General features: G+C 46.4%; 4 protein-coding genes across 11 annotated transcripts; 3 read left to right on the plus strand and 1 right to left on the minus strand.

Moving 5' to 3' along the window:
- Nucleotides 1–110: 110 nt before the first annotated feature.
- On the plus strand, nucleotides 111–3782 carry LOC121187240 (integrin-linked kinase-associated serine/threonine phosphatase). 3 transcript variants are annotated; one of them, XM_041046412.1, is made up of 11 exons: nucleotides 111–385; nucleotides 992–1144; nucleotides 1300–1417; nucleotides 1579–1685; nucleotides 1877–1970; nucleotides 2174–2261; nucleotides 2372–2511; nucleotides 3060–3179; nucleotides 3334–3415; nucleotides 3516–3680; nucleotides 3720–3782. In XM_041046412.1, exons 1-10 carry the CDS (start codon nucleotides 343–345, stop codon nucleotides 3654–3656), a joined length of 1086 nt encoding a protein of 361 aa, XP_040902346.1. In that variant the 5' UTR covers nucleotides 111–342; the 3' UTR covers nucleotides 3657–3680; nucleotides 3720–3782. The 3 variants fall into 3 exon arrangements, with proteins under 3 accessions (XP_040902346.1, XP_040902345.1, XP_040902347.1); XM_041046411.1 differs by having other exon boundaries at nucleotides 3516–3782; XM_041046413.1 differs by having other exon boundaries at nucleotides 992–1135; nucleotides 3516–3782.
- A 506-nt stretch (nucleotides 3783–4288) lies between these two features.
- Nucleotides 4289–11756, plus strand: zgc:162872 (BAR_ACAPs and ArfGap_ACAP domain-containing protein). Of its 2 annotated transcripts, none has more exons than XM_041046274.1 (22): nucleotides 4289–4679; nucleotides 4760–4817; nucleotides 4935–5054; nucleotides 5227–5280; nucleotides 5455–5513; nucleotides 5679–5862; nucleotides 5984–6028; nucleotides 6227–6322; nucleotides 6434–6508; nucleotides 6639–6742; nucleotides 6941–6992; nucleotides 7341–7441; nucleotides 7623–7761; nucleotides 7945–8138; nucleotides 8387–8456; nucleotides 8565–8659; nucleotides 8795–8871; nucleotides 9065–9219; nucleotides 9531–9640; nucleotides 9737–9847; nucleotides 9983–10044; nucleotides 10179–11756. In XM_041046274.1, exons 1-22 carry the CDS (start codon nucleotides 4627–4629, stop codon nucleotides 10376–10378), a joined length of 2214 nt encoding a protein of 737 aa, XP_040902208.1. In that variant the 5' UTR covers nucleotides 4289–4626; the 3' UTR covers nucleotides 10379–11756. The 2 variants fall into 2 exon arrangements, with proteins under 2 accessions (XP_040902208.1, XP_040902209.1); XM_041046275.1 differs by having other exon boundaries at nucleotides 7623–7734.
- A 157-nt stretch (nucleotides 11757–11913) lies between these two features.
- Nucleotides 11914–14355, minus strand: wdr74 (WD repeat domain 74). Its single transcript, XM_041046276.1, has 2 exons — nucleotides 13660–14355; nucleotides 11914–12964 (listed from the first exon to the last, which is right to left on the minus strand). The coding sequence occupies exons 1-2, from the start codon at nucleotides 14266–14268 to the stop codon at nucleotides 12431–12433; spliced, it is 1143 nt and encodes a 380-aa protein (XP_040902210.1). The 5' UTR covers nucleotides 14269–14355; the 3' UTR covers nucleotides 11914–12430.
- Nucleotides 14356–14858: 503 nt separating this feature from the next.
- Nucleotides 14859–23558, plus strand: LOC121187508 (protein IWS1 homolog). Of its 5 annotated transcripts, XM_041046773.1 has the most exons (17): nucleotides 14859–15068; nucleotides 15922–16004; nucleotides 16090–16753; nucleotides 17000–17065; nucleotides 17493–17703; nucleotides 17947–18004; nucleotides 18120–18229; nucleotides 18344–18494; nucleotides 18589–18671; nucleotides 18783–18912; nucleotides 19006–19123; nucleotides 19297–19408; nucleotides 19939–19995; nucleotides 20639–20695; nucleotides 20891–21002; nucleotides 21163–21314; nucleotides 21953–22091. In XM_041046773.1, the coding sequence occupies exons 1-16, from the start codon at nucleotides 15026–15028 to the stop codon at nucleotides 21286–21288; spliced, it is 2181 nt and encodes a 726-aa protein (XP_040902707.1). In that variant the 5' UTR covers nucleotides 14859–15025; the 3' UTR covers nucleotides 21289–21314; nucleotides 21953–22091. The 5 variants fall into 5 exon arrangements, with proteins under 5 accessions (XP_040902707.1, XP_040902706.1, XP_040902708.1 ...); XM_041046772.1 differs by lacking the exon at nucleotides 21163–21314 and having other exon boundaries at nucleotides 21953–23558; XM_041046774.1 differs by lacking the exon at nucleotides 21163–21314 and having other exon boundaries at nucleotides 17496–17703; nucleotides 21953–23558.
- The last annotated feature ends 47 nt before the right edge of the window (nucleotides 23559–23605 follow it).

Below are 23605 nucleotides of genomic sequence, written 5' to 3' on the forward strand. Positions count from 1 at the left end.
TTTATTTTCAGGTATTTCCGTGGATGCTTGCGTAGACCTATGGGGTAGACTAAGCTTTTGTTTTGAAGGCTGTTACCGGAAACAGCTTCTGACATTGTTGCTAATTTGCCGCTAGCCTTTACGTCCGATCCAACGACTAACGTGTGTGTGCAGCTGAAGCAATTTCACCCGGTTACCGGGAGACTGCCGGGACTTTTCGACCCGCTTTAAGACACCTTTCAGACACTTAATCACCCGTTGACTTACACCGGTGTCAGCTCACACACCGGTACTGACGTGTTCCGGTGCAGGCGGGTAGCTGCTGGTAGTTAGCTTGTTGGCTAGCTCCTCATCTAAATCAGAATGGACCTGTTCGACGACCTGCCAGAGCCCACACAGACCGGCGGTGAGTGGAGACCCAACACCGCTCATGTTTTAATGACAGCGCCGGTTAATGCTCCGGGAACCGACGTCCAACAGCAAGTTACATTTCTCCTCCAATGATGGGGTCCAACGGATAGGTGGTTTGAATGGGTTAACGTAGAAATGAGATTAAATCACGAAAAATAGAAGATGCACTTCTCCTTAGTAACATCATTATTATTCAGACCACCATGATTATTCCCTCCATTATCTGCTGATTATTATACTCTACAGAATAATCAGGAAAATGACTAGGTACATTTACACCAGCACTGGATTTAAGAGCAGTTTGGAGGTATTTGTACTTCCCTGAGTATTTGGATTTCATGCTATTTGGTCAAAAATAAGACCTGTATACATAATAGTATAATAATAATAAGCAAATTAATCAGTGTGATAACAGTGAATCTAAATCCGGCATCACATCCACTTTTGAAATCTGAATCTTTTCTAATCCCTTATCGAATCTCATGAAGTTTTTCAGTTATGAATAAATAACTCCACGTCACAGACTCAGTTCTGATCTGTGATCAGATCACCAGTGAAGATTTCGTGTAGACTCACTTTGTGTTTGGTTTGATTTCTTCAGGTCCAGCAGTGGTGGTCACAGCTCGATCAGAGTCCGCCAAAGAAGATGAAGAGGAGCAGAAAAGCGTAAAGCGAAAACGAGAAGATGAAGAGTCTCATGCTGATAAAAAAGAGGAGCAGGAGCGGGGGGAGATCAAGAAAGTTTGTAAAGAAGGTTTTCAGCTGTTCCACCACAATGTTTGTTTGCTTCTTTTCCTCTTATCAAAGCTCTTAGACCCTGAGTGGATGGAAATATGACATGTCGAGAAGATGAGTGTGTAAAGAATGACAGCTAGACCTACTGTTTCTGTGTGTGTTGCTGTCGTTCAGGCCTCCCTGTATTGAAAGGCTACGTGGCGGCGAGGCGTGGTGAGCGGGAGGAGATGCAGGACGCTCACGTTCTGCTGCCAGACATGAGCAGCTGTCTGTCGGCTCTGCCAGGACAAGTGTAAGACCAACAGCCGCCCGAGCACTTCTAAAACATTTAAGACCAAAAGGTTCCAGGAATCACAGGACGACTCTGTAAACCGTGCTTATAAAATAAATCAGATTTAGGGAAGAACTATGTGCTGGTGGTTGTTTCTCTGATGTGTCTCTTGTGTCCTGCAGGTCTCGCGTCTCGTACTTTGCGGTGTTCGATGGTCACGGTGGAGCTCGAGCTTCTCGATTCGCTGCAGAGCATCTCCATCACAATCTGGCCAAGAAGTTTCCCAGCGGTGAGTTCAGAGGCAGAGGGCCTGTATTCATCACAGCATGTTGTCATGTCAGATCGTTTATTTGACCAGCTTCTATCTTTGGGTTGGGACGTGGGGAAAAATGTTTTCCTGTTTGTTATTTTCCTCGTGAGCACAGAGGGAGACTGAGCCATGCTGCCTCCTTAATGGTTAAAATGTGTTGTTTCTTTCAGGAGATACGGAGAATGTGGACAAGCTGATTAAGAAATGTCTCATGGACACTTTCAGACAGACAGATGAAGACTTTCTGAAGAAAGCTTCCAGCCAGTAAGACAAAATCCTGCAGCTGAAAAACAAAAACTGTACCGAGAGAATTACAGCCTCACAGGGCCGCTGTCATTCAGACTTCTGCAGAGGGTCTGAAGTGAAGTAGCCCACAGACTTTGTATTAACTAACACATTACATGGACCCCCTGCTTTGTGATTCTGGTCATTTGGGCGAACATCTCTTCTCTTCGTGTTTTGAACAGGAAACCAGCGTGGAAGGACGGCTCCACAGCCACCTGTGTGCTGGTGGTGGACGACATGGTATACGTGGCCAATCTGGGAGACAGCAGGGTAAACTGGGCTTTTTTTTTTTTTACATCCACAGGATCAGGCTGCGTCCTGTTCTTGTTAGACTTCAGGATTGTAGCTTCTGGCCATGATGGTATTGTCTCCGTCTCCAGGCGGTGTTGTGTCGGATGGAGGCGGCAACAGCAGCAGCAGATGGACAAAGGAGGTCGGTGACTCTGGCTCTCAGTAAAGAACACAACCCAACCATGTACGAGGAGAGGATGAGGATCCAGAGAGCAGGAGGCACCGTCAGGTACACAGCCCACATCCTCACCAACACTCGCTGTGCTGTGGAGGGATGCATCAGGCATATTTCATTTTTACATTTCCAATAATTTTGCACAAAATTTCCATCTGGGTGCAAATGTTTTGGACTCACAGATGGTAATGACACGTACTGTAGGTTACTGTGAAAAGCAAATTTATACAACCACTTGAAACAACAACAAAGATTGGTGAAAATATCAAAGACACGAAAACTGCACCGGAAAGTTCTGACCGCGAGCCTGACCACAGTAACAGTCGTAACCAGAGCCTGGTGCAGTTAATACCTCTCAATAACAAACAATTATTTCCAGCACTGATTAATTGATCCTTTTGTCAATGAATCATTTGGTTTGTAAAATGTCCAAAAGCTGAATAAAGGTCCATCGTGGACTTGGACAGTGGACAGTCTGGTTTTGTACGACCAAAAGTCCAGAACCCAAAGATAATCAGTTTACGATCAGTGAAGAAGAAAACCAGCAAATATTCACATTTGAAGGTTGATCTAACATTTAACTGTTTCTCTGTGTGTTGCAGGGACGGCAGGGTGCTGGGTGTCCTCGAGGTGTCTCGTTCTATTGGAGACGGTCAGTACAAACGCTGTGGAGTCATTTCATCCCCCGACCTGAGGAGGTGTCAGCTCACAGCCAATGACAGGCAAGAACAGAGCCACTGACAGTCACTGTGAATTTGTGACATTGCACACATTGTCTTTGTCGGTCTGTCCCTGGGTCGTCCACAGTTCTCTGCTTTCATGTGGAGGTTATGTCTCGGGAAGTTGCTGCTGCTGATGTTTGTCCTCTCGCTGCAGGTTCATCATTCTGGCCTGTGACGGTTTGTTCAAAGTGTTTTCTGCTGATGAAGCTGTTAAATTCGTCCTCAACGTCCTGCAGGTGTCTCTCTATTCTTTTAAGGCAGTCTGGTTTATTACAACTCAGATAAGTGTTTAATACAACCTTCTTCTTTAACCTTTTTCTCTACTCCCCCCTGCAGGAGGGGACTGTAGAGCAGAGGCCAGGGCTGACGGAGGAGGAGGTGCGGTTTGAAGCTGCCTGCCAACAGCTGGCCAGTGAGGCAGTGAGACGAGGCTGTGCTGACAACGTCACTGTAATCCTGGTTTCTGTTAGCTTCTGAACACACACATCATCATCATCCTCATCATCATCCTCCTCATCGCCTCACACACAGCAACAGTTTGACTCCCAAATATATCAGTTTCCTCTTTTCTTGTTTGTTTTCCAATAAAACCCTTTTCTTTACTGTTTGCTGTCGAGGTGATTTAATGATCGGTGTTTGTGTCTTTATCTCTGTTCGTACTCAGCTGCTGCTTGACACCACATCAAAGAACCCGTTCTAAAGTCAAGCTGAAAATAAAATGAACCGGGTTGTGAATAAGGCTTTGACACATATTACAGCAATCACCAACAAAAAGCAGTAATCTGCATGTAAACCTGAAAGCTAGCATCCATGCATACATCAATATAAAAGTACCAGTTTCATTGCCCCTGCTGTCACTGTGATAGTGGGAATGGTTTGATTGAAAAAGCTGCTCAAGAACATGCAAAGTTATTGAATGGGTGCAAATAATAACTAAGAAATATGTATGGATTTATTATATAATAAGTATAATAAGGTGACTAAACTAATAACTTAATGAATAAACGCCTGTAACGTAATCTTCAGTAAACTGTAGTACCACCCCGGGCCGCCTGGTGGCGCTGTTTCTCCGCTGTTTGGATCTGATCCAATCAAGCCGGATCTCTGGCGGAACTGAGCGGTCGGTTAGCAACAACAGCAGCAGGATGCCCGCACAGCTGTCAGACTGAAACTCACCGATCTGCGTTTGATTCGCACCTTTACTGAAACGGCACCGACATGCGGGACGCGCAGGAGCGCGTGCACGGCGCCTGATTGTTCTCCCGGTTCCCCGGTTCGCGGACGGAGTTTACAATGTGGAGAGAATGAACCATCGGAGCGGCAGCGGATACACCGCTGCTGCTGCGGAGCTAACGCGCTAACAAGCTAACAGGCTAACCGGCAGAATGAGGAGGCTTTCCTAAACTTTATCGACACGGGGACTCAGCGACAACAATAGCCAGGTAACATGGACTCACTGCTGGACTTCGAGGAGTGTGTCAAAGACTCACCTGAATTCAGGTAAATACTCACACGCACGTAGTATCTTCAAACCGCGCATGTGCAGCAGTCCTGATGGCTGTCTCAATTATTATGTTCAGGCGGAACCTGGATCAGTTTGAGGCGGAGGTTTCCCTGCTGGAGGCGCACCTGGACAAGGTACAGCGTACTACTACCACACACCAACACACACAGTTTGTGTTTCTGCAGAGGAAACCTGCAGCTCACCGGTGAAGGCTGTTGATTGGTCTATAATCTGTGTCTCTGACCAATCAGGTGATGCAGCTGTGCGGTAAGATGGTGGAGGCGGGGCAAGCGTACAGTTCAACCAATCAGCTGTTCCTGAGCAGCCTGGCTGAGCTCTCCATGTACCAGAAGAAAGACAGCATCATCACAGTAAGGAGCTACATAATGCTAATGTTAATAATAATAATAATAATAATAATAATAATAATAATAATAATACAGCACAGTACACAAAGGTTCTGCCTCGTGGTTCCACAGTGTTTTACAGACCATGTTCTCCTGTGAAATGGTTCTCACTGACTTCCTGTTTCCTTCCCCCCAGAACTGTCTGAACCAGTTCAACCAGGGCCTGCAGGAGATGGTCAGCTTTCACACTGTGAGTACACACACACAGATAAATATTTCCCAGGACTATAAAAGCTGCTTCTCTTCTCCTCTCTGAACTTTTTTAAGTGTATAACATATTCATAACAGTTAGCTGAGACAGCCGTTGTAGTAACTGTAGTAGTTGTTCTAACACAGTGTTCCTCTGTCTGTCTCTTCTCCTCAGATGTTATTTGATCAGACACAGAGAGCCATTAGCCAGCAGCTGACCAACCTCTGTACACAGTGAGTTCTCCTTTATTTTCACATATCAGTGTGTCCCGTTGTGGATTCATGTTGATATAAAAATACAAGAAATGTACAATAGGAATAGTCAGCACAACGCATGAGCAGCTGATTAATAATAAGAGCACTAATTATCCTGATGATAATGGTTTCTGTGTTTCGGAGGTTCCTCCCCCAGCTGGCGGAGACCAGGAGAGAGTTTGTTCGCATCGGAGAGGATCTGGAGACGGCGGCGGTAAAAAACGCTCAGGCGTCTCGCCACAAAGCCGCCGACGCAGAGAGGGCCAGTCACCTGCTGCTTGCCACGCGTAAATGCTACCAACACTTTGCCCTGGATTATTGTCTGCAGGTACGACATAGAGATCTGCCATCGCGACCGATGTCAGCACACCTGAGGCGCACCTGGAAAACGTGTCAGACATTTTATTTACCTGTTTGAATGTGAGACACTGACGTCTTTGTTTTTTCAGCTTAATACCTTCAGGACTCAGCAGAGGGTCGACATCTTAAACTCAGTGAGTTTGACTAATTTTCCAACCTGAATCACTGCAAACATATGTGCTCGTAAAGGAAGATGTATGAACAGTTTATGAGATAGTGAACTCTGAGAGCAATGAGTTCACAGCTTGTGCATATAGTTAAGTAAAATGGGGGGTGTGTGGGGGGGTGTGTGGGGGGGTACCTGCTCTCACAGTGTCTCTCTCCGTTGTCAGGTTTTCTCCTTCGTCCACGCTCAGTTCACCTTCTTCCACCAAGGCTTCGACCTGCTCAGAGACCTGGAACCCACCATGAAGACCATGGCAGCGCAGGTTCTGACCTCTGAACTCTGACCTCTGATCTTTTTCTGCCTTTCTTGAGTCTTGAGTTCATGTCTCCTCCTGTGCTGCGCTGTAACCTCACGGTCTGCCTGTTGTCCTCAGTTGTCCCAGCTGTCAGCAGAATGTGCAGCCAAAAGAAAAGACCTGGAGAACAAACACCTGTTGGTGCAGCAGAGAGTAAGGAATCCTCAGCTGTCGTCACCTCTGTGAAAAAAAGGAGACGATGCTGACATTTATTTTGAAAATATCAGTTTTTCAAAGAATTTACAGAGACTGTAACCTCGTACGTGTGTGTGTGTGTGTTCAGGATGCTTCAGGTGAGCCAATGGTCAGCCCATGTCCTGGGAGTGATGACATCATCCAGGGTTACCTGTTCAAACGCTCCAGGAGGAAATCCAAAACCTGGAAGAGGTACAGACTGGATTCTGCTGGTTTTTACAAATGAAGGATATTTGCTCTATTTAAAACACATATTTCACCTATGTGTGTTTGTCTGTGTGTGTGGGTGGGTGTTGTATCATATCATATTGCTTATTTGAATAAATCCGAATGTGTGTGGCATTCCATGAAATGAACAATGCTTATTTTTTCTGTTTAAACTGGTTTCAGGTGCTGGTTTTCCATCAGAGACAATCAGCTCATTTACAGAAAGTCACACAGGGTGAGACTGAACATTTACTTAAACTTGTGAGAAAGATCGATCAGTCTGTACAGTGTTTGCATCTTTCTGGAATTACTGCAGCTGCAGCAGATTATTATTTAATGACAAATATTAAAAAAGTTCATTTATGTCGCTCTTATCAAAACCAGGTTACAAAATACAAACACAAAAATATAAACCGTGACAATTCTGATCACACACACTGTGCACGCACACACAGAGACACAGTGTGGATCAGCTTCAGGATTTCAGCAGCTGGATGTTGTTATGTAACAGAACAGCTGATGAACTGTCGCTGTAGGAACGAGCAGCAGGAGAATCAGTGAACGGTTCTGTGTTCTGCTGCAGGAGGACGCCATGGTTCTGTTTGAGGATCTCAGACTCTGTGCCATCAAATCTCTGGAGCACATGGATCGACGTTTCTGCTTCGAGCTTCTCTCTGTCCAGAAGTACGACTCTCACACCCTCTAATGAAAAATGAGTCTGTGTTATTCTGCATTTCTTTCATCGTCGTCACTTCCCTCCTCTGTCTGTGGCTCTCAGCTCTGAGCCCATTGTTTCCTGCTGTAGACGTAAATCTGTAAAAAAAAAACAACTCCTGACAAACATGTGCTTTCACTTCTGTGTCAGGTGTTGTGCCCTGCAGGCCGACTCGGAGCAGCTGAAGCAGGCCTGGCTCAGCGCTCTGCAGGGCAGCATCGATCTCGCCTACAGAGAGAGAGCCAGCACTCCACTCACTCAGGCAGGTTCAGCTTCGCGGATAAATCTGGTTTGTTACACCTCTGGTGTAAAAAAATGAGAGGTCCCCTGTGAAGACGCAGGTGTAAATAATGCCTTACTAATAATTACCACGGTAAAAGCAACAATTAATCTCCAAAAAAAGACCAGAGTTGTAATGAACTGAAATCTCATCAGCACTGTTTGGACGTCTGTCATCTTTACCTGTGAACAGCCTAAAGAGCCCCCCCCTCTCCCGTGCGGCGGGAATAATTCGCCGGGCCCCCCGGCTCAGAGGCCGGCGGCCCTGGGCGTGGCACTGAGGGGCCCTGGGAACCAGCGGTGCTGTGACTGCGGGGAGGAGGAGCCTCGCTGGGCCTCCATCAACCTGGGAGTCACCATGTGCATCGAGTGTTCGGGGATACACAGGTAACCACAGCAGGAGGCGTGTCTTCACATGGGCTCACTGTCCCTCCGCTCAGTCCTCAGCAGCTGGACAGGAAATTGTCCTTCGGGAATTTATTCCCTCCAGAACACATCTCAGGATGACAACATTATCTCAGATTTTACAGTTTTATCTTTTTATCCAGAATCATATTAGGTGTGTAAAGTGCTTTTAGAAAATAAATCAAAACATTCTCCTGTATTTGTGTGATGTGGTGTCATCATGTCCATAGGAGCCTGGGTGTTCACCTGTCTAAGGTACGGTCTCTCACTCTGGATTCATGGGAGGCCGAACAGCTGAAGGTAACACACACAGACACACACACACATACACGCTCTGCACAGACGAAGTGACGAGAACAAGAAAAATGTAGAGTAACACCAAACTCTGGTCTCTGACTTCTTCTTCAGCTTCTCTGTGTTTTGGGAAATGACGTCATGAACCAGATCTACGAGGCGCGATGTTCAGAGGAAGGACGAGTCAAGCCCACGACCGACTGCCCCCGGTAAAGTCACTCGTATTTGATTTTCCTGTTACTGAAACATGAAGTCAGCGATAATGATTTAACGATGACAGGCAACAGAACGAGCTCTGATATGAAGCTTCTTGTTTAACTGATGCACCTGTTTTTCTGCCTCAGGGCAGAGAAGGAGATGTGGATCAAGGAGAAATACGTGGAGAAGAGATTTGTACGGAACAGCAGCTCAGATGAAGCTCGTAAGTCAGACACTTAGACATCTGACGCCTCCTGTGTGAGGAAAAAGTAAAAGTGGACAAAAATATCTCAACAACCGTCAACACTTTGGTCCCCTCGGGGTGATCTGAGCATTTTGATGAACTAAGAGGGGCTGAGATAGACCCTCAAGTGGATTTAACTTTCAGATATTTGAAGCATCTCTTTCTGTTTCAGGGCGTCACAAGAACGAGGCCGGGTTCCGTCTGTACCAAGCAGCCTTGGCTGGAGACCTGGTTGCCATGGCGGCGGCGTTGGCCGAGGGGGCGGAGGTCAACGGCAGCATTGCCGAGGAGGGGGGACGCACGGCGCTGATCGGAGCCGCTGTTGGGGTGAGGAGGCGTTACAGACACGAAAACAAATAATCAGTGGCATTGATCAATAATTGGATCTGGGTTTTGCTCAGGACGGGATATTAAATCCAGGTTCAGGTGCTTTCAGCTGGACTGTGGGAACACCTGGAGGAAGGGTTAGGGTTTGAACCCAGGACCTTTTCGCAGTGAGGGTTCAGTGCTGACCTCTGAACCACGGTGTCCCTGAAGGGTTCTGCAAAAGAACATGAAGAACATCTTCTCCATTTCTTCTGCTGACTTCACTCTCTCAGCTGGTTTTCAGTGTTTGTGTTTCTCCGTGCTGCCTGCAGGGGTCGCTGTTGGCCTGTGAGTTCCTGCTGCTGAACGGAGCCAACGTCAACCACCGAGACCTCAGAGGACAGGGAGCGCTGCACGCTGCTGCCACCGCTGGACACACCGGGTAATCTCACACACACGTCGTTCATTTTGTTATGTACACGCTTTAAATAAAGTTTAAACTGGAATAAACACAGCTGATTTTGATTGGCTGTTGCAGACAGGTGTGTCTGTTGCTGAAGAGAGGAGCCAATCAGTATGCGGTGGACGAGAGAGGACAGGACCCGTTGGCCATCGCCGTGGAAACAGCTCACGCTGACATCGTCACACTGTGAGTCGCCGTTCTCTCGCAGACCTGGATTTGATGGACACGGTTTAGTAAGAGCTGATTATCCTCATGTTCTGATTCTGAGTCTGATGAGCTGTTGTTGTTGTTGTTGTTGTTGTTGTTGTGTTGTTGTTTCAGACTGCGGATGGCCAGGATGAACGAAGAGATGAGAGATTCAGAAGGAGTCTTTGGAGCTGCGGGTTAGTGGACGCACACACCAAACTGTGTCCAGATCCAGAAATACACAGAAACGTTTATTTGACCTTTAACCTGTTGCTCCGTACGTCAGGCTGTAAACAGCAGCACGCTGATCACATGTGGTCTGATTCCTCAGGAGATGACGAGACGTTTCAGGACATCTTCCGAGACTTCAGCGACATGGCCTCACACGACCCGGAGAAACTCAGCAGGCGGCACTTCAGCCGGGGAGGAGAGGAGGGGCATGAGGAGGAGGAGGGAAGAGGAAGAGGAAAAGGAGGAGGAGGAGGAGAAATGGTGAACAACCAAAACAGTGTTGAAAAGACGCCTGAATGACAGAACCCGAGGCTGGGACCCCGTCGGACCACAGACCCTCCTGCTCTGAAACCACGGGCACATTTCATTTAAACATTTAGAAGAGTTTACTGACGCTTCACACGACTGACGGCTGAACTCAGAAAGCATAATGATGTAGTGTAGTATATATATATTCTTTATAATGACATTATCAGTGCACATATTATACTTGATGTACGGTTACTGTGGTTGGAAAAAGTGTTACCCGTGCTGAAGATGATGGAGGAGGAGCTATGAACTATGACTGCAGCTAACGTTTATTTTCAGGATCAGTTAATCCGCAGGTTATTTTCTCTGTTAATCGTTTGGTCTGTAAAATGTCAGAAACCTGGAAATTAGCCGTGAACACTTTGACACAGACGGTGCAGAATCCATAGATATTCACTTCAGTCTTAGAAAACTAAGGGAACTGGTTTTACTCACCTCTGAGAAGTTGGGACAAACAGGGAATCTGCAGGTCGCGAAAAGTCTTAAAAAGTAAAACATCATAACAACGTCCAACAACCTAAAACTGAAAATAGGTTGTAGCCTTTAATAACATCACATCATCCAGCTACTTTACTCTGAAGTCAGTTGTTTACAGCAACAGTTTTCAGCTTCGTCCTGAGTCCATGGTTTGTGGTGAAATGTGTTTCAAACGTTCATGTTCTCCTCAGGATGAACATGAATAACTGATCCTCTGACCTTTCCTCTAGCGCCACCATCAGGTCACGTTTAAATTTGTCCAACACTTTGGTTTATGACTAAATTTTATACAGAGAGTAAGTTACTCCGAATACACTGAATGGATACTGCTGAAGAAATGTGGACATAGATAATGTTAAACTCAGGGTTTGACTTCATCATATTTTTCATGTGAGGACTGAAAGTCACGATGTTGTGCTTCAGTGTGCGAAGCTGATGGTTTGACTGAGTGTTTCATTATCTTTTATTTGATGTTTGACTCTTCCCCCTTTTATCTGCTGTGTTCTCTGACCTGTGTTCAGAAAGGGATTTAATGTGTAGCTGCTGTTACACGTCAGACTGAAGTGTCACTGTTGTTTCTCTGAGTCTGAAAACTGTTTAAATGTTTTTATGAATCAGGACTGAAGTGGACCAACAACCTGTGAGGACAGAATTCAGGCCTGAAGCTCAACTCACGTCGCTGCTGTTACATAACATCATGTAAATGTAGATTTTATTATCATTTTTTAAAGCTGCAAACCTGCTGCAAACTTCACTGCATCGACTCAAAGCTTCAGACTGAAGGAGGAAGACGTGTGAACTCTGCTTCAGGGTGAATTTGTCTTTACCGACAAAACATTTCATTCCACATTGTTACTAATGTGATGCTAATGCTTAATAAAATGTCTTAATACATGTGGACGAGTCTCTGTCTCTCACCTCAGAGTCCAGTCTCTGCAGATCCAGCGCTCCATCAGGTGGAAACTGTCCCCAGCCTTCACACACTGGACTCATTCAGACACAAATAACTGTATAAATGATAAAGGTTGATTAGAATCAGGAGCTCTCAGTGACTCTGGTAGGATATTTATTAACAGAACTGAAAATAAGATTTTTACAGTTTACAAACAGTTGATTATTACATTATTAGTGAGAATCTGCCTTAGAAGCCAGGACAGAATTTAACAGTTGTATTTTGGTGTGTATGTAACATTGAAATGTACAAATCTACCAAAGTGAAAGCAGTAAAACTCAACTGGAAGTTTTTTTTTTTTTTTTAAAAACACAACACAAAATTTGCTCTTCGTGAGTCTTTGTGGTCTGAGCCGCCAAACACAACTGGACATAACCTGTCATAAGACAACAGGAGGCACTTATCTGGTTCAATCAAGCTCTCAGGGTTCGGACAGAATATTACAAATTGTGTGAAGATAACTGTGGAGACATCAGAGGTCAGTCTCAGACCATGAGACCAATAAATCCAAGTCAATCTGTGTCTGTCAAAGCTTTTCTTTTCCATGTGTGTGTCTGATGATGTGACTGACGGTGTTCAAATGTCCCACGCTCTGATTGCTCCTCAAACGCCCCTCAGTCTCGCCCTTTCTTTCTCTTCTTTTTGCTCTTCTGTGGTTCTTCCTCCTCCTGTGCTGTTTTCCTCTTCGGCGTCTCCCCCACCTCTCCCACCTGCTCCATGGCGTCCCACACCTCGTCCTCCTCCTCCTTCACCTCTTGGGTTGCTCCCTCCCCCTCCGTCGCCCCCCCTCCGTCCACCAGGTCCCGACTGGCCAGCAGCAGGCAGTTGAGTCTGGACTTGAGGTAGACTTTGTGCAGCAGCTTGCGGTCCTCCAGGCTGTGGATGCGGAGGAAGCGGTCCAGGCCGCAGGACGCCACCACCGGCTGGGAGGGGTGACACTGCAGCCACCGCACACCCCCCGCCAACCCCTTCAGACAGCCGCGGACCAGACCTTTCCTCAGGTCCAGCATTGCGATCTGGCCGTGGGTGTTTCCCACCACCACAGTGTTACCGTCGGCGAGCAGGGACAGAGCAGTGAGCGGGTACTCGCCGTACTCGGCCTCCAGGACGGGACGGCGCTGAGGGGAGGACGGGTCGAACACGTGGACCTGACAGAGGACACAGACACAGTGACGTTTGTGTGGTGACCAACACACACGCCGGACATGTTCCCACCGGAAGCCTCATTCACACCTAAAGCGAATCACTTCTGCCTCCAAATGATTCTCCTGCTGATCGAGTCACTTGTTCTTCAGCTACACTTTTCCATCAATAAATGAAATATTCAAACATTTGATTCACGGAACTTTACTGCACAATGTTCACAAATATTCAGTGTAGAACAAAATTGTAAACGCAAAACACCGATCCAGTTGAACTGCAGCTAAATAAGATTTTTGTCACCTCCCTCTGTGACTTTAATCCTGGCTAAACTGGACTTTACGGACCTGATGTGGATTCTCTGTCATTCACATGTTGGACCACGAGAGATGAATCACTTTAATCTCTGTCTTGTTGTTTATCATTTGTCTTTGTATTAAGGGACCTGTCGGTTTCTGGAGTGACAGCAGGTTCCTGTCCAGTGTTTTTCTACTTTGATGGTGAGGGGACCTCTTTCCTGACGTTTTGTCCCTTTACGGAATGTCCCTTTAATATTGATGTGTTGGATATTAACCAAATTGTAGTGGAGAATTTAAAGATCATAAATCAAGTGATCAAGTCTTTACTGACTAGGCGAAAGTTTGCCCTTAGAAAAGTAAACTGACGCTTTTTGAATGGAGTTTGGCTGATAAGCAAGACTCACCTGGTGGTAACCTGTGCAGGTGACCACTTTGTCGGAGTCCGGGATGAAGGCCATGTCTCTGACCCAGTGCGGCCGCCGTAGGTCCAGCCAGTCGTCCCGCAGGTTTTTTGCTGTGAACACGGGCTTCTCGGGTTTCTCCAGGTCCCAGATCTTCAGCCCATTCTCCTTACCGCCGGTAGCGATTTTGTGCTGGTGAACCGGACTCTGTCGCATCCTGCACACGTTCTTCCCCGCGTCCAGCTCGGTGGCCGGTTCGCTGCTGTCCTCCCTCCAGACCCGAACGGTGCCGCACTCCCCGCAGGTGAGCAGCGCGGAGCTGTTGAGCGTGGCTAGCCCGGTGAAGCAGCCGTCCGCCGGGTCTCCGCAGCGCCGGGTCTCGGTAAAGGCCCCCTTCTCGGTGCTGAAGGTCTTCACGGTTCCGTCCACCGAGCCGACCAGCAGCTCGCTCTCCGCCGGGTCCGCCCAGCACAGCGCGCGGACCTCCTGGTCGCGGCTCAGGTGGCTCGTGTTGCAGAAGTTAAAGGCCTGTTTCCGCGACACGCTGACCCCTTTCAGGATGCCGGTCTCCGAACCCAGCCACACGGAGCACAGCCGACTCCGGTCCCCCATCACTCCGGATTTAAATAGACCGAGGACTGGATTTAACCCTGGACTTCAGCGGACCCTGATCCTGACAACACGCGTGGTTTCTTCGTGAACTACGTCGCGCGTCAAAGACGTCACGTCACTTTTTTTTCTCCAAACTTTATTGATAAACTGGCACATTTTAAGTAGAATCCACTAAATAAAGTCCAGGACTTTTCAACACCACAGATACTGAAACTAAAAGCAGTTTTACGGTCAACCTGGTCAAAGAGGAAACCCCTGCTATAATTTAATAAGTAAATAAATTAATTTGACGTTTCTGACACTTCCCAATTGTGTATTATTATTAATAATATAATTAGTCTGATAACGTCACCTGGACCCAGATATGTTTGATTCAACATCCTGCAATCTTTCTGTTTTTAGAGTGGGTTTGTACTTGATGGTGAGTTCTGACTGATCATCTTTGTAATATTTACTTCTAACACTTTTTTTAATCGCAGTTAGAATCAAGCATCTGTATACTTCCGTATTGACAATAAAGTTTTTTGTGTTTTGTTTTTTAAAGGCTGTTACGCCATTACGTAGCGACCGCATGCGCAGATCATGCAGTCACTCCATTTTGGGTCTCAGGTTGTTATAGCTAGCTGTAGCTGGATTGCTTTGTAAACACGTCTTTACTTTGTTTGTGTACATTTTTCTCGCTTTGATATTAAAGCTGAGTAAACGGAGAGTTGTCCCCGCGTTCTGGTCTGAATTCGAGTCTCTCTTCGTCTGAGAAATGGACGGAGAAGTGGACGACTTCATGTCCGGGGGCCGTTCCGGTAAAACCGTCTTTCTGCTTTGTTTCATATTTAAAGAACAAACGAGCTTCGGTTAACGGCGATCGTTCACCGATCATCGCCGGCTTCCAAGTTAAGTTTATTTTTATAAAGACGATTAACTGGATGTTATTTAGCCCACACGGTCATTTTCAGTGGTATTGTTGGTTCATAACAGTCACTGAATATCCCGCTTTAGCGCCACGAGCATCAGGCCATCAGAGTTACATTCCTCCGTTAAATTTATCCAACTGTCAGATAATAATGATTGTAGTTCTTAACTGTCGGGGCTTCGGTCCAACCTGAATCCGTCCATACGTCGCATCCTGTCGGATAGCATCGTGCTGATTTCACTCTGAGGCACTGTTGGTTGTTTATATCACAAAATAGTTATCATTCATCATTTAATACCAAAGAACGACATCTGTGCCGAATAAATAAGCATATCTAATAAGTAATAATTCTCTTATATTTTTGCACTAACATGCATTTTTTACCATGTGCTTTTGATAAACCGTGAAATGCACGGTTTTTGCGTGGAGTTTGGTGGGTTCCTCTGTGGGCCCAAAGCAAGAGATATGGAAAACAAGTATAACAAAAACTAAGGGGGTCCTTGTTCCACAGAACCGTCCAAACCTAGTTGTGATATAAAATAAAAAGTGAACTTAAGTCCTCTGCAGAAACCATTCCAAAAAAAAAAGGACTCCTTTTGCAGCTCATCTCCCAGAAGGCCAAACTTTCTGGCCTCCTGTCTCTGTGCAGGTTTTTGTGCCTGAGATCAGCAACAAGTCTTTTGTAACAACAGTAAAATACTGACTTGTGTTGCGCTGTTCTTGTCCTGTTGTGTGTTCTACAGATGACGGAGGCGGCACTCCGGTTCAGGATGAACACCCGGCGTCAGATGGCGAGGAGATGAGGAGTGACAGGCACCAGTCTGAGGTTAGACTGAGGTTATCCTGATGCCTTTTCATCTCAATCCCCTGGTGTTTCAGTCACACTGACCCACCACTGTTTGTCTAAATAGGACGAGGGCAGCAACGATGATGATGCACCCCACGCCATGGAGACCAGCGGGGCGGCCAGTGGCTCTGACAATGAGGACCGCAGAGGGGCTGACAGTGACTCGGAGGACGAGGCCCCCAGGGGCCATGATGACAACGACAAGAGTGACTCGGAGGCGGAGGCTACTCGTCCTGCAGACAGCGACGACGACTCTCCAGTCAAACGCAGGATGAGCGGATCGGACAACGAGGAGGAGTCGCCGGTCAAGCACAGAGCTTCAGATAACGAGGAAGGGGAGGGGTCATCTCCCGCCAAACGCAGGGGGAGCAGCTCAGACATGGAGGAGGGTGAGGACCGGCCCAAAGCAGCCGCAGACAGCGACTCAGAGAACGAGGACATCAAACCTGCGGCGTCCAACCGGTCCAACGCTGACAGTGACTCTGACACAGAGATGCCTGCCAGACGCAAGGCGGCACAGATAGACTCTGAGGAGGAGGAGAAACAGGAAGAGACAGAGGGAGGAGGAGGAGGAGGAGGAGGAAGAGGAGGGAAGTGGAAAGCTGTGATGCAGTCTGACAGTGAGGAAGAGGAGGAGGGAGGAAGGAGGAAGGCAGCAGCAGGAAGTGATGAAGAGCAGCAGGAGGATGAGAGGGAGCAGAGAGACGACAGCGACGACGAGAAGCCAGGTACTGACCCCAGACCAGCTCCCGGACATTAACATCACTGCAGGCACACACTCATGTCAGAGCTGCATTCAAAACTAAATGGTGTAGTTTGATAATGAATTGATTGTAGTACATTGATTATATTCAGAAGGTGGACAGATGACTGGACCACAGGTTTCATTTTTCATTTTAAGCTGAAAATCGTGGCTGATCAACTGTCTTGAAATATTCCTTCAGAATGTCATTAATTCTTATTTGTGTTTGCAGTGAAGAGGAAGAAGGCCATTCTGTCAGACAGTGAGGATGAAGATGAGGAGAAGGCAAATAAACCAGGTAAGAGACTGACCTCTGTCCAGCTGTGAGGTGTAGACCAGTACTCAGGGTGTATTTAGCTGTTAGACTCACACAACACCAGCAGTTCTTACCCGCTGGGATTCACACTGGTTTGACTGGTCTTCACAGACCCCCGTCCCATCCAGCGCAGACAGACCTAATCATCAACCTCAGTTTTGGACGACACTGATGCTCCAGTGTGTCTGAATGGGAGCAGATCCCTGCAGCAGGTTCAACATCTGGTGGAAACGCTGAAACCAGAAGAGTGGAGGCTGTTAGAGCAGAACATTAATGATCATAATGTCTCCATCACAGATTACACTGTCACATGCAGAAGGAATCTTCAGGTGTCCACATACTTCTGGCCATCACGTTGCTCCACTCTCTGTCTTGTGTGCGTGTTTATTTTTTTCCCTGTGATCCTCAGCAGTGAAGCGGAGTCGGGCGGTGTCGGATGATGAGAACTCAGACAGCGATGAGGGGTCAGAGGGCCCTGATAAGAGTCTGGCAGCCAAACTCAGAGAGCTCGGCTCTGACAGCGCGAGCGACGACGAGACGTCGAAGCCCGCGGCAGGGAAGAAAGATGAGAAGGCGCTGTTCGGCAGCGACAGCGACTCTGGAGACGACGATGAGGAGGAGTGAGTTTCAATTCCACATATTTAATCAGTCCATGAAAGGGCCCGACTAAGTATGCAGGTAAAATAAGATCTAAAATTTGATGTTGTAAAGACAAAAAAGAAAAAGAAGGACATAAGGCCGGTAGTGTTCAAAGGCACGAAAACACATTTGTTGAAAAGTGCATTTAGTAATCAGAACACAAAGTAAACTGACTGGAAACCAAGAGCTGCTGGTGTGACCTTTAACCCCTGTGTTTCTTGCAGGAAAATGATTGCAGACATCTTTGGAGAGTCCGGAGATGAGGAGGGGGAGGAGTTCACGGTGAGTTCAGCTTCCTTCGTCCTCTCTTTCCTTCACTCTTTACTTCCTTAGATTGTTTTTTATTACCTACTCAGACTATGAAAGTAAAGTGTCCGTCTGTCTGCTCCCGGTGCAGGGTTTCAACCAGGAGGACCTGGAGGAGGAGAAGAAGGAGTCGAAGGAGAAGAAGCAGCAGGTGGAGGAAGAGTCAGACTCCGATGAAGGAGTCGACCGCAGCGGCCAAGAGTAAGCAGCACAGGAAAATGCATGTTTCTTTACAGACAAGCAAGAGGAGATATGCTCAGATTGAAATAGAAAAAGCAAAATGAGTATGTAGTCATTAGATGTGTGTGTTTTCAGCACCAGCTTCATGTCTGACTTCGACATCATGCTTGCTCGGAGGAAGGCCATGAACAGCAGGAAGAGAAGACACCGCGACGGAGGGACGTTCATTAGCGATGCCGACGACGTGGTCAGCGCCATGATCACCAAGATGAACGAGGCCGCGGAGGTCCGCCTGTCAAAATAAAAGCCTCAGCACTGGGAATGTTTTTAAAGCTTCTCTGCCTCCGGTGAGCCCGACTGACTGTGTGTTGTTTTAACAGGAGGATCGAACTCTGAACAGTCAGAAGAAACCAGCACTGAAAAAACTCACTCTGCTGCCTCAGGTCGTCATGCACCTGAAGAAGTAAGAGCTCTGTTAAATCCATAAATAATATAAATAAATAATAAATAATAAATAAATAATTTCTACTGGAGCTTTGGTTAATAAAGTCTTGTGGTGGCGTTTGTCCCTCAGACAGGACTTGAAGGAGACTTTTATCGACAGTGGGGTGATGTCGGCCATTAAAGAATGGATCAGTCCTCTTCCAGATAAATCGCTGCCTGCTCTCAGGATCAGAGAGGAGCTGCTCAGGATCCTGCAGGAGGTGAGCAGTCTCTGTAACCTGGTAAATCTCGGGGCTGTGTTTTTGAAGACCAGTCTGAGTTCAGTGTTTTCACTGTGTGTTTTCCTCCTGCAGCTGCCCAGTGTGAGTCAGGAGACTCTGAAGCACAGTGGAATCGGCCGGGCCGTCATGTTTCTCTACAAACATCCCAAAGAGTCTCGATCCAACAAAGACCTGGCTCTCAAACTCATCAGTAAGGACGTCCCACTTCACTCTCTGTGCACTTTGCTGTTTCTTTAGAAACAGGAGGACAGACACTTTTTTTTTTTATTTGGGGCTTGAAAACACCTTAAGTGTCTGTCTGTGAACTGTGACCTGCACTAAACCCAGCACCTAGTGATGAGTATTGATCTGTCTTCTGTCCAGATGAGTGGTCACGGCCGATCTTTGGTTTAACGTCCAACTACAAGGGAATGACGAGAGAGGAGCGACAGCAGAGAGATCTGGACCAGCAGATGCCTCAGAGACGAAGACTAAGGTACTAACATGGCACACAGTGACCCTGGGGACCTTGGTGTCCTGGGCAGTTTCCCACTTTGCCCAGTTGTTAATCCCACCTTATTGTTTCTCTTAATCTCACTCATTAATTTTAGAGCCTTTTTGTTTTTGATGGCTCTGATACTTTGTGCATTTGAAGGGGATTAAACGTATCATGCGACTGGTTTGTGGCAGGTCACAAATATCAAAGGACGAAAAAATGCCCACATATTGTTTTAGTCTGATGCTGTTCGAAGCCCAAAGCGTCTTCCTCAGGTCTGGGTAGGTTTCAGGTCATATGTCCCAGCTCCGCCTGATATTTTCATCCTACATAATCTGTCCGTCTTCTCCTTTTTGTTGTCTCATGTACTTTTGTGTCCTCCTTTTCATTCTCTCTCCTCGTCATCACGTGTTCTTCTTCTCAGCCTTTCCTCTTATGTTTTTTATGTTCTTTTCTCAGTTTTCTTCTGTCATTCCTTTTCATCCTTCCATTTCACCCCCCCCTTCCCCCCCCTTCCCCTCCTCCCCCAGTCAGCCTCAGAAGGTGGAGAGGGCGGTGGAACCCGACGTCTTCTCTCCACCAATCAGGTTCAGTCGTACAGTTGCATGGTTGCACTGCAAGCAAGAGTTTAACAGGATTTCAGTTTAAACAAAGTGTGAATCCAAACACAGAGAGAAAGACTGAACTTCAGTGTTCATGAACATTACAGAAGTGTCTGACCTTTGTCCCAGTATTAGTGAAAGAGCCACAGTTCTGGTTACTGTGTGGATGAAACTGTTCAGACGATTCAGCAGCTCGAGTTGTGTGTTTGACCAGCCAGTGCTGCTCAGCACAGTAAACCTGATAGCTCCATCTGCAGAGAGCAGGGGCTGCCGTGGCATCGGGAACTAAATTTAATGCCTGTGGGTGAAATGCAAGTAGGGTTCCCTGAAATGGTTCCTGGGCCACAGGTTACAGACAAGAAGTCACAGTCTGATATGCTGACTAACTGCTGTGAGATGGAGAATGCTAATAATAGCATGGAGCCTCTGCTGCTGCTGGCGCTTGTGCTCAGAGTGGAAAGTTTCTTCCAGAAACCAGTAAAGTTTCTTGTTTGTGTGCTGATCCTGAACATTAGCAGACTGTGGAGTTCAGATTTTTGAACTCTTCTCGTTTCCCGCCCCGGTTACTGTGTCCACTCAGTCACTGTTAATTCATCGTGATATAAACCTTCACCTTTGCTCCTTTTAGCTCAGGGGGTCAGACGCCTCGGAGGGACCTGGAGAAGCAGCTCACCGGAGAGGAAAAGTAAGTCCACTTGCAGATGCAAACTGGAGTGAGCACAGCCAACACAACCAGCCCTTCTTATTTTAGCTGTTACAGGCGTTGATTAACAGATAGCTGATAAAATCTGCTGCAGGTGACATTTACGTGTCATTGTGACAGGGCACACAAAAAAAAAGTCAAAGTGTCATAACTGGATTCTCCACCTCCTCCCTGCAGAGCTCTGCGACCCGGTGACCCCGGGTTCTGTGCCAGGGCTCGGGTCCCGATGCCCTCCAACAAAGACTATGTTGTACGGCCGAAGTGGAACGTAGAGATGGACTCCAACAGGGTGAGTACATGGGGGGTGGGCTTTGTTTCGTTTTCAGCATTGGCAGTACAGAGACACGCTGCATCTAAAATGATAAAATCAGACTGAGAATGTTATGGAGAGGTCGTGATAACCAGTCACCTCCTGTCAGTGGAGCTGAGCTGTGATTGGTCCTCTGTAGAGCGGCTATAAGAAAGGCATCAGCCTGCTGGAGAAACACAAACGTCGCTTTGCTGAGGAGAGGAAAATGCGTCGCCCACAGGGAGCTGTCAAGATCAGCATAGAGGGAAACAGAATGCCCCTGTAGTTCCTGCTGTTGACCTGTGGGGGGCAGTAAGTCCTTCTGCATGGTGTGCAGTGATGGTCCAACTGTGTGTGGTGTCCACAAAGAGTCTCTCCCTGGAAAAAAAACACACTGCTTTGTTTCCAGATAAAAGACAGAGTGGAGCAGCTGTCTGTGGGGAATCGACCACCTGAGTCAGAAAACTGACTGACCTGTGACCTCTGACTTAGCTGAGATCACACAGCACCACACAGACCTCTGACCATGCTAACGTGTGGAGTCATGGATGTGCTGAATTAATTGTTTCCAGCTTTTATTTGAAAATTTATCATGTAGTTTCCTAAAGTTTATACATTAACAGAAACAGTGAAGCCTCTAAGCTGCCTGTCATCCCCCGCACGTCCCCGGTGGAGTGAAGTGGACTAAAGAGTGATGAAACACCAGCTAAAAATATACTGCTTTTGTTTAAACTGCTTTCCAGTGCTGAAACATTTCACACCTGAAACGTTATGTAACATCTGTGTGTGGTAGGACGTGGATCATTTAACCTGTAGGCGTCCATGCACAGATACAGATTGAGTGTTTCATTACACCTTTAGAAGACAGAGATGTTCAAACAGTCCTCAGCATGTCTCCAGCTCAAAGTTAGTTTTAAAATTTATGTTTCTGTGTCTGTTTCCTCCTTCAGGGTCCGATGAAGAAGGGTTTGTCCCGTGTTGATAAACAGATGCGTAGATTTGCTGACATCCGCCGCCTGACGAAGACGGGTCATGCAGTTAAAATCAGTGTTGAAGGCAACCGGATGCCGCTCTGATTTTAACTTCGATAGGATTTATTCACTTTTTTTTTTTTTTTTTTTTTATGTTTTGTTCTTCCCACGATTATTCTCCCCCTTCCCTCACTCCTCAGGTCCAGCTCTGCCTTATTAAAGGGCTGAGGTCAAAGTGTGAACATCTGCTGAAATCACAGAGACTCAGGTGTGCCTGGACTAAAAATATTCAAAATAATCCAGAATTATCCTTCGAATGCAGCATAACTACTCTCAATGCTAGCAGTCAGCTATGCTACTTTTATCTCCCAAAGTCAGCTAAATCAGCTTATGTTAGCAATTAGCTACATTAGCTGTAGCTCCAGGCCAACTGTATCCACCATGTTAGCATTACATCAGCTGTACCTCAAAGTTAAATAATGTTAGCAGTCAGCTTAATCTCCAGTCCATAATGCTATCTAGCAGATGTTGACAATCAGGTGTCTCTGAGGTAAAACTATAGAAACTAAATCCACCATATCAACTAATGTTAGCAATTAGCTATGTTCCTTTTATTTCTAAACCAAGGTTTCTAATGTTAATTTATGTTAGCAGTCAGCTACATTAGCTAAATCTCAAACCTAGCATAATCTACAACATTAGTTTGTGTTATCAGTACAGTAACATCAGCCAGCTACCATAGTTAATATTAGCAGACAGCTACATTACTTTTAGTTTTGAAACAACTGTAAAATGTCAGGTGAATTAATGTTAGCACTGTGTTAGCTTCCCCAACAAGCCTGCTAATTTATCCAACATTAGCAGTTAGCTAGCTTCATCTCAAAACTAGCCAAGACCAATGTGAACTATGTCGTTGCTCCAATTACATCAAATTAAATTACAAATCTTACTGGCTGGAACTAAATCTTTAAAAACCAAATGACAGAGAAAAATCACTTCATATAATCCTCCCAAAATCAGTCTGTAACCATGACATGTATTCAAACTTAGCACAGCCGCTGTAGTAGGCAGGCAAAGGCTACATAAAACTGCCATAAAGAGCCTCAGTGGAAATGAAATGAAAGGGAGGTAATTCTGATAGTAAGTTGGCCTCAATCCAAGGATAATTTTGGTGAGATTTCAAGTTTTTTGTCCAAACCCTCAAGGTCTCTGTTACCAGATTCAAGAACAAAATTTTCCCTCTCGCCCTCTTTGTCTCTGAATGTGAAAGTGTTTGTATTTTGCTAATAGGCTGGCCAGACCTCCCCCTCAGTCCATTTTGTCCCCTCTCTGCTCCCGTAGCAGCTGTACAGAAGTACGTAAACTGTCTACAGGACTGAGTTCACACAGGTAGCAGGGTGGCTCTGTTTGATCTGGATCAGATCTCCTCCTGTGAGTCTAGACCTTTAAACAGACACCAGGACTCTGTAGTGAAGATGTCTGATCTGATCCAGAGTCAGTTTGTTGACTGTGTGAATTAGCCTGTCTGTCTGCACTGTTCTGGATCGGATGATACTTTTCTTAATAAAGACTCAGATGAAACTCAGCTGCTCTCTTAACTCATCTTTTGTAACTGTAGTTACAGTGAGTTCA

This window comes from Toxotes jaculatrix, chromosome 9 (genome assembly GCF_017976425.1).
Source record: "Toxotes jaculatrix isolate fToxJac2 chromosome 9, fToxJac2.pri, whole genome shotgun sequence".
Classification (NCBI taxonomy): domain Eukaryota; kingdom Metazoa; phylum Chordata; class Actinopteri; family Toxotidae; genus Toxotes; species Toxotes jaculatrix.

Excerpts from the sequence above, each read along its gene's own strand:
- LOC121187240 (XM_041046411.1), top strand. The coding sequence starts at position 343 with ATGGACCTGTTCGACGACCTGCCAGAGCCCACACAGACCGGCG. Across the intron at positions 386-991 it reads AGAGCCCACACAGACCGGCG|GTCCAGCAGTGGTGGTCACA; the intron begins GTGAGTGGAGAC and ends TGATTTCTTCAG. Across the intron at positions 3,180-3,333 it reads CAGCTCACAGCCAATGACAG|GTTCATCATTCTGGCCTGTG; the intron begins GCAAGAACAGAG and ends CTCTCGCTGCAG.
- zgc:162872 (XM_041046274.1), top strand. The coding sequence starts at position 4,627 with ATGGACTCACTGCTGGACTTCGAGGAGTGTGTCAAAGACTCACCTGAA. Across the intron at positions 5,514-5,678 it reads CTGACCAACCTCTGTACACA|GTTCCTCCCCCAGCTGGCGG; the intron begins GTGAGTTCTCCT and ends TGTGTTTCGGAG. Across the intron at positions 8,872-9,064 it reads CAGCAGCTCAGATGAAGCTC|GGCGTCACAAGAACGAGGCC; the intron begins GTAAGTCAGACA and ends TTTCTGTTTCAG.
- wdr74 (XM_041046276.1), bottom strand. The coding sequence starts at position 14,268 with ATGGGGGACCGGAGTCGGCTGTGCTCCGTGTGGCTGGGTTCGGAGACC. Across the intron at positions 12,965-13,659 it reads CCTGCACAGGTTACCACCAG|GTCCACGTGTTCGACCCGTC; the intron begins GTGAGTCTTGCT and ends GTCCTCTGTCAG.
- LOC121187508 (XM_041046772.1), top strand. The coding sequence starts at position 15,026 with ATGGACGGAGAAGTGGACGACTTCATGTCCGGGGGCCGTTCCG. Across the intron at positions 17,704-17,946 it reads GGAGACGACGATGAGGAGGA|GAAAATGATTGCAGACATCT; the intron begins GTGAGTTTCAAT and ends TGTTTCTTGCAG. Across the intron at positions 18,495-18,588 it reads AGATGAACGAGGCCGCGGAG|GAGGATCGAACTCTGAACAG; the intron begins GTCCGCCTGTCA and ends TTGTTTTAACAG.